Source organism: Rhinoraja longicauda, chromosome 19 (assembly GCF_053455715.1).
Source record: "Rhinoraja longicauda isolate Sanriku21f chromosome 19, sRhiLon1.1, whole genome shotgun sequence".
NCBI lineage: Eukaryota > Metazoa > Chordata > Chondrichthyes > Rajiformes > Arhynchobatidae > Rhinoraja > Rhinoraja longicauda.
In genome coordinates, this window is record NC_135971.1 from 8,733,637 (window position 1) to 8,746,645 (window position 13,009).

General features: G+C 46.7%; 1 protein-coding gene and 1 pseudogene across 1 annotated transcript in view; one reads left to right on the plus strand and one right to left on the minus strand.

Moving 5' to 3' along the window:
- The window catches only part of LOC144602523 (zinc-binding protein A33-like), a 32,459-nt gene extending 24,968 nt beyond the window's left edge, over positions 1-7,491 (minus strand). The window contains exons 1-4 of the mRNA XM_078415650.1: positions 7,081-7,491; positions 6,908-7,003; positions 5,999-6,196; positions 3,677-3,713 (exon numbers count right to left, since the gene is read on the minus strand). Of these exons, the coding sequence (XP_078271776.1) occupies positions 3,677-3,713; positions 5,999-6,196; positions 6,908-7,003; positions 7,081-7,491 (742 nt within the window). The remainder of the gene's footprint in view (positions 1-3,676; positions 3,714-5,998; positions 6,197-6,907; positions 7,004-7,080) is intronic.
- LOC144603080 (zinc-binding protein A33-like) overlaps positions 1-13,009 on the plus strand; it is a 70,771-nt pseudogene that overhangs the window by 38,677 nt on the left and 19,085 nt on the right.

The following is a 13,009-nucleotide window of genomic DNA, read 5'->3' on the forward strand; positions in this document are numbered from 1 at the left end:
GCTCGAAGGGCCGAAAGGCCTACTCCTGCACCTATTTTCTATGTTTCTATGTTTCTATGTGGGAATCACTGAGACATGGCTACAAGAGGGCCAGGGCTAGGAACTGAATATTCAGGGGTACGCAACATATAGAAAAGACAGACAGGTGGGCAGAGGGGGTGGGGTCGCTCTGTTGGTGAGGAATAATATTCACTCCCTTGCAAGGGGTGACATAGAATCAGGAGATGTAGAATCAGTATGGATAGAAATGAGGAATTGTAAGGATAAAAAGACCCTAATGGGAGTTATCTACAGGCCCCCAAACAGTAGCCTTGACATAGGGTGCAAGTTGAATCAGTAGCTAAAATTGGCATGTTGCAAATGTAATGCTACGGTGGTTATGGGAGATTTCAACATGCAGGTAGACTGGGAAAATCAGGTTGGTAACGGACCCCAGGAAAGAGAGTTTGTGGAGTGTCTCCAAGATGGATTCTTAGAACAGCTTGTGCTGGAGCCTACTCGGGAGAAGGCAATTCTGGATTTAGTGTTGTGTAATGAACATGATCTGATAAGGGGACTCGAGGTAAAAGAGGCATTAGGAGGCAGTGATCACAATATGATAGGTTTTACTCTACAAATTGAGAGGGAGAAGGGAAAATCGGAAGTGTGAGTATTACAGTATAGCAAAGGGGATTACAGAGGCATGAGGCAGGAGCTGGCCAAAATTGACTGGAAGGAGGCCCGAGCAGGGAAGATGGTGGAACAGCAATGGCAGGTATTCCTGGGAATAATTCAGAAGTTGCAGGATCAATTTATCCCAAAGAGGAGGAAAGATTCTAAGGGGAGTAAGAGGCACCCGTGGCTGACAAGGGAAGTCAAGGACAGCATAAAAATAAAAGAGAAGTAGTACAACCATGCAAAGAAGAGTGGGAAGCCAGAGGATTGGGACTCTTTTAAAGAGCAACAGAAGATGACTAAGAAGGCAATACGGGGAGAAAAGATGAGGTACGAGGGTAAACTAGCCAATAATATAAAGGAGGATAGTAAAAGCTTTATTAGGTATGTAAAGAGGAAGAAAATAGTCAAGGCAAATGTGGGTCCCTTGAAGACAGAAGCGGGGAAATTTATTATGGGGAACAAGGAAATGGCAGACGAGTTGAACCGGTACTTTGGATCTGTCTTCACTAAGGAAGATACAAGCAATCTCCCAGATGTTCTAGTGGCCAGAGATCCTAGGGTGACGGAGGAACTGAAGGAAATCCACATTAGGCAGGAAATGGTGTTGGGTAGACTGATGGGACTGAAGGCTGATAAATCCCCAGGGCCTGATGGTCTGCATCCCAGAGTACTTAAGGAGGTGGCGCTAGAAATTGTAAACGCATTGGTGAACATTTACCAATGTTCTATAGATTCAGGATCAGTTCCTGTGGATTGGAAGGTAGCTAATGTTGTCCCACTTATTAAGAAAGGAGGGAGAGAGAAAACGGGAAATTATAGACCAGTTCATCTTACATCAGTGGTGGGGAAGATGGTGGAGTAAATTATAAAAGACAAAATTGCGGAGCATTTGGATGGCAGTAACAGGATCGTTCCGAGTCAGCATGGATTTACGAAGGGGAAATCATGCTTGACTAATCTTCTGGAATTCTTTGAGGATGTAACTAGGAAAATAGACAGGGGAGAGCCGGTGGATGTGGTGTACCTTGACTTTCAGAAAGACTTCGACAAGGTTCCACATAGGAGATTAGTGGGCAAAATTAGAGCACAAGGTATTGGAGGTAGGGTACCGACATGGATAGAAAATTGGTTGACAGGAAGAAAGCAAAGAGTGGGGATAAATGGGCCCCTTTCAGAATGGCAGGCAGTAACTAGTGTGGTACCGCAAGGCTCGGTGCTGGGACCGCAGCTATTTACAATATACATTAATGACTTGGATGAAGGGATTAAAAGTACCATTAGCAAATTTGCAGATGATACAAAGCTCGGTGGTAGTGTGAACTGTGAGGAAGATGCTATGAGGTTGCAGGGTGACTTGGACAGGTTGTGTGAGTGGGCGGATGCATGGCAGATGCAGTTTAATGTGGATAAGTGTGAGGTTATCCACTTTGGTGGTAAGAATAGGATGGCAGAGTATTATCTGAATGGTGTCAAGTTAGAAAAAGGGGACGTACAACGGGTGTCCTAGTGCATCAGTCACTGAAAGGAAGCATGCAGGTACAGCAGGCAGTGAAGAACGCCAATGGAATGTTGGCCTTCATAACAAGGGGAGTTGAGTATAGGAGCAAAGAGGTCCTTCTGCACTTGTACCGCACCTGGAGTACTGTGTGCAGTTTTGTTCTCCAAATTTGAGGAAAGTTATTCTTGCTATTGAGGGCGTGCAGCGTAGGTTTACTAGGTTAATTCCCGGAATGGCGGGACTGTCATATGTTGAAAGACTGGAGCGACTATGCTTGTATACACTGGAATTCAGAAGGATGAGAGGGGATCTTATCGAAACTTTTAAGATTATTAAGGGGTTGGACACGTTAGAGGCAGGAAACATGTTCCCAATGTTGGGGGAGTCCAGAACAAGGGGCCACAGTTTAAGAATAAGGGGTAGGTCATTTCGAACTGAGATGAGGAAAAACTTTTTCAGTCAGAGAGTTGTGAATCTGTGGAATTCTCCGCCTCAGAAGGCAGTGGAGGCCAATTCTCTGAATGCATTCAAGAGAGAGCTAGATAGAGCTCTTAAGGATAGCGGAGTCAGGGGTTATGGGGAGAAGGCAGGAACGGGGTACTGATTGAGAATGATCAGCCATGATCACATTGGCCTTCGTAACAAGAGGAGTTGAGTATAGGAGCAAAGAGGTCCTTCTACAGTTGTACCGGGCCCTGGTGAGACCGCACCTGGAGTACTGTGTGCAGTTTTGGTCTCCAAATTTGAGGAAGGATATTCTTGCTATGGAGGGCGTGCAGCGTAGGTTCACTAGATTAATTCCCGGAATGGCGGGACTGTCGTATGTTGAAAGGCTGGAGTGATTGGGCTTGTATACACTGGAATTTAGAAGGATGAGGGGGGATCTTATTGAAACATATAAGATAATTAGGGGATTGGACACATTAGAGGCAGATAACATGTTCCCAATGTTGGGGGAGTCCAGAACAAGGGGCCACAGTTTGAGAATAAGGGGTAGGCCATTTAGAACGGAGATGAGGAAGAACTTTTTCAGTCAGAGGGTGGTGAAGGTGTGGAATTCTCTGCCTCAGAAGGCAGTGGAGGCCAGTTCGTTGGATGCTTTCAAGAGAGAGCTGGATAGAGCTCTTAAGGATAGCGGAGTGAGGGGGTATGGGGAGAAGGCAGGAACGGGGTACTGATTGATAGTGATCAGCCATGATCGCATTGAATGGCGGTGCTGGCTCGAAGGGCTGAATGGCCTACTCCTGCACCTATTGTCTATTGTCTATTGAATGGCGGTACTGGCTCGAAGGGCCGAATGGCCTCCTCCTGCACCTCTTGTCTATTGTCTATCGTGCTCCATGTGTTCCAGGATCTAACATCTCCAGCTGACCATGTGTGCGTGAGGCTTCTCAGTCAGTGGGTTGGTGCAGGAATGAAACTCCAATTACCATTCAGTGCTTTATCCTGACCAATCTTTGCATCACATAAAAACATCAATGTGTTCCCACAAACCAAGTGAAATAAGTCCATATGTTTTACCTTGTTTAATGGAGTCAAACGTTTCTATCAACGCTGCCTTCAACAAAAAGAGGTGGTTGAATTTTTCCGCCGTTATGGCACCATCTGTCACTGACAATGTATGGAACTCATCACTAGTCCTGCAAATAATAAATAGCTGATTACAAATTGTGCATTGATGTTTATGAGGAAATATGTTACATGCAGAGTTTCAGTGAAGAACATGCCCTACCTTCGCTTGCGAACAGCTTCCTCCTGAAATAAATAAAACACAAGACTGAATTGACCAAGACAGAACTACTGAGAGCATGAATTTCACCCAGATTATTACGAGGTGCTAAAAGTTCCCATTTCTCCACTCTCACCCAAAATGACACACAGAGAAGAATAATGATATTGCGGACATAGAACCGATGGAGGAAGTATAAAGATTATTCTAAAAATTACACGATGCTGACAGGATCTGGAGTATGGTGTGCAGTTCTGGTCGCCAAATTATAGGAAGGATGTCGACAAAATGGAGAGGGTGCAGAGGGGATTTACTAGAATGTTGCCTGGGTTTCAGCACTTAAGCTACAGAGAGAGGTTGAACAGGTTGGGTCTTTATTCTTTGGAGCGTAGAAGGTTGAGGGGGGACTTGATAGAGGTTTTTTAAATTTTGAGAGGGACAGACAGAGTTGACGTGGGTAGGCTTTTCCCTTTGAGAGTGGGGAAGATTCCAACAAGGGGACATAGCTTCAGAATTGAGGGACAAAAGTTTAGGGGTAACATGAGGGGTAACTTCTTTACTCAGAGGGTGGTGGCTGTATGGAATGGGCTTCCGGTGGAAGTGGTGGAGGCAGGCTTGATTTTATTATTTAAGAGTAAATTGGATAGGTATATGGATAAGAGGGGATTAGAGGGTTATGGTCTGAGTGCAGGTAGATGAGACTAGGTCAGAGAGAGTGGTCGGCGTGGACTGGTAGGGCCGAACGGGCCTGTTTCCGTGCTGTAGTTGTTATATGGTTATATGGTTAAGGATAGTCTGGACAGGTTGTGCGTTTCAGCCGAATAAAGGATATGCCATTTAGAACGGAGATGAGGAAAAACTTTTTCAGTCAGAGAGTTGTGAATCTGTGGAATTCTCTGCCTCAGAAGGCAGTGGATGCCAATTCTCTGGATGCTTTCAAGAGAGAGCTAGATAGAGCTCTTAAGGATAGCAGAGTCAGGGGGTATGGGGAGAAGGCTGGAACGGGGTATTGATTGAGAATGATCAGCCATGATCACATTGAATGGAGTTGCTGGCTCGAAGGGCTGCATGGTTTACTTCTACACTTGTTGTCTCTTGTCTATTGAATATGATGTTAGTGATGTGTAGGAATGGACAATAGACAACATAGTTGAATTTGTTTCAAATATATCAGACACCATTTTGTGATGGTGCCCATTTATAGACGCAAATTTAAATAGACTTCCTTACCAAATCCACCCAAAACTTCATCCTCAACATTGATGGTCTCCCAGTATCCACCTCACCTCACATCCGGAATCTTGGAATCATCCTTGATCAAACCCTCTCCTTCGACAAACACATCAAACACATCACAAAGACAGCCTTCTTCCACCTCAAAAACATTGCCCGTCTCCGTCCATCCCTCTCCTCCACAGCTGCAGAAACCCTCATCCACGCCTTCATCACCTCCCGTCTGGACTACTGCAACAGCCTCCTCTATGGCGCACCCTCAAAAATCATCAATAAACTTCAATACATTCAAAACTCCGCTGCCCGTCTACTCACACACACCTCGATCCGTGACCATATCACCCCCGTCCTTTATAAACTCCACTGGCTCCCCATCCCCCAGAGAATCCAGTACAAAATCCTCCTCATAACCTACAAAGCCCTCCATAACCTGGCCCCATCCTACCTGACCGACCTCCTCCACAGGCACACTCCCACCTGCACCCTCCGCTCTGCCGCTGCCAATCTCCTATCCCCCCACATCCGGACTAAACTCAGATCCTGGGGGGACAGGGCTTTCTCCATTGCTGCTCCCACCCTATGGAACTCACTACCCCAAACCGTTAGAGACTCCCCCACACTCACCACATTCAAAACATCGCTGAAGTCTCACCTGTTCAGTACTGCCTTCAACCACTGAAGGTCACCTCACCTACTGTCTCCTTTCTCTGTTCATTTATTTATTTACTTATTTATCTATTTATTAATTTCCCTATGTTCTCAAAATCTCTGTAAAGCGTCTTTGAGTATATGAAAAGCGCTATATAAATAAAATGTATTATTATTATTATTATTATTATTATTACCTCTAGAAATTTCACGCTGTCTTTTTGTTCCATCCGTTCCTGTAAACACAGGAGTTCCTCCTGAATAGAATTTAAATTCTCTTGAATCTCCCGAAGATTTTTCTCCATTAGATTTAGAATCCGCTCCTCATCTTCTCGGATATCTTTGAGGAAGTACTTTTCTTTCTCAGTGATAATCTGGTGCAGTTCAGCAAACTGGGATGTGACATGGGACTGAAGGCTGTGTGACTCTTCCTGTCAAATGAATGTTGAAGATTAACATAATATATTTCTGTATTGTGTTTGCTAACAGAATAAGTGACCATATAGCCCATCAGCGTCCGGTTGTCAGAATTATCTAATCAATCAAATTCTCTCACACTTTCCTGAAACAAAGAGGTTTAATTCTCCTTTAATTCTCCTTCCCATTCCCACACTGACCTTTCTGTCCTAGGTATCCTCCATTGTCAGAGGGAGGCTAATTGCAAAATTGGAGGAACAGCATTTCATATTTCGCTTGGGCAGCTTTCAGCCCAGTAATATTGACTTCTCTCACTTCAGGTTTCCCCTCTCTATCCCTCACCCACCCAAGTCGCACTAACTTCTCGCTTTCACCCCATCAACAGCTAACAATGGCCTGTTTCCTTTAACGTCATTACTTCTTTGCATATCTTTTATTCATTGTTCTTTATTTCTCTGCATCATCGTCTACTCCCTGTCCCTCGTTTCCCTTATCCCTAACCAGTCTGAAGAAGGGTCTCGTCCCGAAACATCACCCATTCATTCTCTCCAGAGATGCTGCCAGTCCCGCTGAGTTACTCCAGCTTTTTGTGCCTATCTTCGGTTTAAACCAGCATCTGCAGTTCCTTCCTACGCGCCTCATTTCAGCAGTCAATTGATCCAACATGTCCACTACACATTAAAATGAGCAACGCTGCATAAAAATTCCAGACAGAAAGGCCTCACCCGAACTTTGGAAATCTTTCGTAGTTGTTGCTGTTCTATTTCTTCGATATCAGATTTATTTTTCGTGACAGATTCTATGGCCGATTTTACCCGAGCCTAAAATCAAAGAATAAAGGCGTTAGACAACAAAGGCTTAACAAGGTAAATAAAGATACAAATCTGTTTGCATTAACCTTGTAGATGTCTACAGCTTCTTTAATCGGCTGGAAGCTGTGGTTTCTGTGTTCCAGCGCATCTCGACAAATCACACAGATCAGTTTCTTGTCATTTTCACAAAACAGCTTCATTTCTTCCTGATGTTCCTCGCAGAAAAGTGTACTTCCCTTCTCTTCCGTATTCAGGCTCAGTGCTCGAGCTTTCTCAGACAGTCTCGCCAAGGCCCGATTGACTTTGAGGCTGCGGTCTGCAAACTCCTCTCTGCATTCCGGGCAGGAGATTCTCTCCTCCCTGCCCCAACTCTGTGTGATACAGGAGCGGCAGTAGTTGTGCCCGCACTCCAGTATAACCGGGTCGGTGAAGAAATCCAGGCAGATGGGACAAACTGCCTCCTCGGTTAAACTCACGACCTTGTCTTTCGAAGCCATTTTAATTCCCGGCACAAAGGTTCGAAGTCTATTTGCTTTTGGGAGCGGCTGAATTCCTGCAGTATCGCGTTATCCACTCCGCACACTGCCACGTCGTATAATGAATGGTAATTGACTGCAATAGACAATAGATAAGAGACGCAGGAGGAGGCCATTCAGCCCTTCGAGCCAGCACCACCATTCAATGTGTAAGAAAATAACTGCGAATGCTGGTACAAATCGAAGGTATTTATTCACAAAATGCTGGAGTAACTCAGCAGGTCAGGCAGCATCTCAGGAGAGAAGGAATGGGCGACGTTTCGGGTCGAGACCCTTCTTCAGACTGATGTCAGGGAGCGGGTCAAAGGAAGGATATAGATGGAGACAGGAAGAAAATGGGAGATCTGGGAAGAGGAGGGGAAGCGAGGGACAGAGTCGATGTTCATACCGCTGGGCTGCAAGCTGCCCAGGCAAAATATGAGGTGCTGTTCCTCCAATTCCCGGTTGGACTCACTATGGCACTGGAGGAGGCCCATGACAGAAAGGTCAGACTCGGAATGGGAGGGGAAGTTGAAGTGCTCAGCCACCAGGAGATCAGATTGTCTAATGCGGACTGAGCGCAGGTTTTGAGCGAAGCGATCGCCGAGCCTGCGTTTGGTTTCGCCGATGTAAATAAGTTGACATCTGGAGCAGCGGATGCAATATATGCGGTTGGAGGAGGTGCAGGTGAACCTCTGTCTCACCTGGAAAGACTTTGGGTCATTGCATGGAGTTGAGGGGGAAGGTAAAGGGACAGGTGTTGCATCTCCTGCGGTTGAGGGGAAAGTGCCCGGGGATGGGGTGGTTTGTGTAGGAAGGAACGAGTGGACAAGGGACAAGGAGGGAATGGTCTCTGCAGAACGCAGAAAGGGGAGGGGATGGGAAGATATGGCCAGTGGTGGGGTCCCGTTGTAGGTGACGGAAATGTTGGCGGACGATTTGTTGGATCCACTGGCTGGTGGGGTGGAAGGTGAGAACGAGGGGGATTTTTTCCTTGTTATGGTTTGGGGGAGGGGGAGCAAGAGTGGAGCTGCGGGATGTAGAAGAGACCCTAGTGAGAGCCTCACAGAGGGGAAGCCCCGTTTCCTGAAGAAGTAGGACATCTCTGATGCCCGAGTGTGAAAAGACCTCATCCCGGGCGCAGATGCAGCGTAGACGGAGGAATTGGGAGTAGGGGGTAGACTTTTTGCAGGAGACCGGATGGGAAGAAGTGTAGTCCAGATAGCTGTGCGAGTCAGTGGGTTTATAGTAGATGTCAGGCACCAGTCTGTCTCCTGTGATGGAGATGGTGAGGTCCAGAAACGGGAGGGAGATAACAGAGATAGTCCACATATATTTAAGGGCAGGATGGAAATTGGAAGTGAAGTGTATGAAGTCAAACAACATTCAATGTGATCATGGCTGATCATTCTCAAACACTACCCCATTCCTGCCTCCCCCCCCCCCCCGAATCTGTGGAATTCATGGAAGCAAAAAGCTGTGGAGGCCAAATCGATGGATATTTTTAAGGCAGAGAACGGCAAAGTCTTGATTAGTAACGTGGTCCTGATAAGGTGTGGAAAAAGGACCTTCGGCTCAACTTGCCCATAGCATCCGCCATGTCCCAGCTACACCAGTCCCACCTGCCTGCGTTTGACCCATATCCATCCAAACCTGTCCTATCCATCTACCTGTCTAACTATCTTGTATGTTGGGATAGTCCCTGCCCCAACTACCTCCTCTGGCAACCCGTTCCATACACCCACCAATCTTTATTAGGACTCAATAAACAATAGACAATAGAGAATAGGTGCAGGAGTAGGCCATTCGGCCTTTCGAGACAGCACTGTCATTGAATGCGATCACAGCTGATCATTCTCAATCAGTACCCCGTTCCTGCCTTCTCCCCATACCCCCTGACTCTGCTATCCTTAAGAGCTCTATCTAGCTCTCTCTTGAAAGCATCCAGAGAATTGGCCTCCACTGCCTTCTGAGGCAGAGAGTTCCACAGATTTACAACTCTCTGAGTGAAAAAGTTTTTCCTCATCTCCGTTGTCAATGGCCTACCCCTTATTCTTAAACTATGGCGCCTGGTTCTGGACTCCCCCAACATTGGGAACATGTTTCCTGCCTCTAACGTGTCCAATCCCTTAATAATCTTATATGTTTCAATAAGATCCCCTCTCATCCTTCTAATTTCCAGTGTATACCAGCCTAGTCGCTCCAGTCGTTCAACATACGACAGTCCCGGAATTCCAGGAATTAACCTAGTGAACCTACGCTGCACGCCCTCAAAAGCAAAAATATCCCTCCTCAAATTTGGAGACCAAAACTGCACACAGCACTCCAGGTGTGGTCTCACTAGGGCCCTGAACAACTGCAGAAGGACCTCTTTGCTCCTATACTCAACTCCTCTTGTTATGAAGGCCAACATTCCATTGGCTTTCTTCACTGCCTGCTCTACCTGCATGCTTCCTTTCAGTGACTGATGCACTAGGACACCCAGATCTCGTTGTACATCCCCTTTTCCTAACTTGACACCATTCAGATAACAATCTGTCTTCCAATTCTTACCCCCAAAGTGGAACTCACATTTATCCACATTAAACTGCAAGGGTTCATTGTGAAGTTGTCCGAGCAAACCTCCAACTAATCTCACAGGAGGGAGGGGCCGTTCGTTCTTGAAAGTGAATATACCAGAGATATGGACCTGGGACAGTGTAAAGCAGAACATAGGCGGCAAGGCCAAAATGGTGCCACACGTGGATGGGAAACGATGGTGAAATATAAATTTCGAGCACCTGTTAAATGGTAACGTGCGAACACCGGTGAAATGTGGCGTTCCACACTCTCTCGGTGTAATCTACATGTGTAGGAAGGAACTGCAGATACTATTTGCTTTTGGGAGCGGCTGAATTCCTGCAGTATCGCGTTATCCACTCCGCACCCTGCCACGTCGTATAATGAATGGTAATTGACTGCAATAGACAATAGATAATAGATGCAGGAGGAGGCCATTCAGCCCTTCGAGCCAGCACCACCATTCAATGTGTAAGAAAATAACTGCGAATGCTGGTACAAATCGAAGGTATTTATTCACAAAACTGCTGGAGTAACTCAGCAGGTCAGGCAGCATCTCAGGAGAGCATGAATGAGCGACGTTTCGGGTCGAGGCCCTTCTTCTGAAGAAGAACCTCAAATCAGGGCCATCTTAACGCATGGGCCTGATGGGCACTTGCCCGGGGGCCCACGAGCATAGGGGCCCCATGCTGATCTGTGTATGTTAAGTGACTTGCAATAAATAAATACTACTTTAAAAATGTCGGTTCAATAAGTGCTTTTTTCGCAACATTTTCGGTCACTAAGTGCTTCTCACAGCGATCTGAAGGTGCTTTTCGCAACAATGTAGCACCCTAAGTCCATCGCTAAGTGCTTTTCGGTAAGTGCGTTTTGCCGGCACGATAGTGGGGGGCTGGTAGGGAAAGGGGGGTGGGGCAGAGTAACGGTAGGGGGCCCAGTACACTGCTTTGCCCGGGGGTCCATAATGCTGTAAAAACGGCCCTGCCTCAAATCTTTACATACTTAGGAAATCTGCACGGAGCATTGAAGGGCACAAAACTCCAAGACTGTTGTTTACGATCGTTCAATATGATTGATCCTTCTACGTCATTCGAAATGGCCGTGGGGAACGAAGGGTCTCGACCCGAAACGCCGCCCATTCCTTCTCTCCAGAGATGCTGCCTGACCTGCTGAGCAGTTCTGTTCTGCGCTGCGCGCCACCCGTTTTCGATGTAGTTTCAACTACCTCCCTTGACAGCTCGTTCCATATACCATATATGTGCGAAAACGTTGACCCTAGGATTCCCTTTAAATCTCCCCATCTCACCTTAAACCTGGTAACCCCACTAGTTCTAGATTGCCCAACAATGGGATAAAGACTGTTCATTCACCCTTTCGATGCCCCTCGTGATTTTATATGCCTCTATATTATCTCTCCACTATTTCTGCGCTCCAAGAAATAGTGCCCGGTCTATCCAACTTGGCCCAAATTATTCCTCTTAAATGCTTTCCATTTAAGGGCGCCTTACCGAAATCAGATTGATCAAAAACTAAACCTAACACGTCAAGCGAGAACTCGCCAATGCGTTCTCCAGCTGCAGCAGAATGTGTAGGAAAAAACTGCAGATGTTGGTTTAAATCGAAGGTAGACACAAAATGCTGGAGTAACTCAGCGGGTCAAGGCAGCATCTCTGGAGAGAAGGAATTGGGTGACGTTTCGGGCCGAGACCCTTCTTCAGACTGATGTCAGGGGGGCGGGACAAAGGAAGGATATAGGTGGAGACAGGAAGATAGAGGGAGAACTGGGAAGGGGAGGGGAAGAGAGAAACAGAGGAACTATCTAAAGTTGGAGAAGTCAATGTTCATACCGCTGGGCTGCAAGCTGCCCAAGCGAAATATGAGGTGCTGTTCCTCCAATTTCCGGTGGGCCTCACTATGGCACTGGAGGAAGCCTATGACAGAAAGGTCAGACTGGGAGAGGGAGGGGAGTTGAAGTGCTCAGCCACCGGGAGATCATGTTGGTTAAGGCAGACTGAGCGAAGGTGTTGAGCGAAACGATCGCCGAGCCAGCGTTTGTTTTCGCCGATGTAAAGAAGTTGACATCTAGAGCAGCGTATACAATAGATGAGGTTGGAGGAGGTGCAGGTGAACCTCTGTCTCACCTGGAAAGACTGTTTGGGTCCTTGGATGGAGTTGACGGGGGAGGTAAAGGGACAGGTGTTGCATCTCCTGCGGTTGCAGGGGAAAGTGTCCGGGGATGGGGTGGTTTGGGTTACCCATTCCTTCTCTCCTGAGATGCTGCTATCTGTAGTTAGAGCAGTCAATGTTCATACCGCTGGGGTGTAAGCTGCCCAAGCGAAATATGAGGTGTTGTTCCTCCAATTTGCGCTGGGCCTCACTCTACACTTTTCTGTGACTCTACGACCTAGGACATGGTAATTTCCCAATGTCTCCCAGATTTGACGAGGGTCGTTTAGTTGGAACGTTCTCTCTCTCTCTTTCTTTCTTTCTTTCTTTCTCTCTCTCTCTCTCTCTCTCTCTCTCTCTCTCTCTCTCTCTCTCTCTCTCTCTCTCTCCCCCCCTCTCTCTCTCTCTCTCTCTCTCTGTGTTTCGCCACAGATGTTGTCGTACCTGCCCACCAGTATATATATTTTTTATATATTAAGGCTTCCGGCATCTATAGATTGCTGCTCGTCCATCATTCCTCCCTTCTGGTTTATCCCCTTCCTTGCCCACCGTTAAAACATTCCCAGCACGGGATGTGCTGCGTTGTTGGTGGTTTTTTGTTGTTGTTGTATTATTGGTTAAAGAGAAGGACCAACCAATAGACAATAGACAATATGTGCAGGACTAGTCCATCCGGCCCTTCGCGCCAGCAGTGCCATTCACTGTGATCATGGCTGATCATCCATAATCAGTACCCCATTCCTCCCTTCTCCCCATGCCCCCTGACTCCACTATC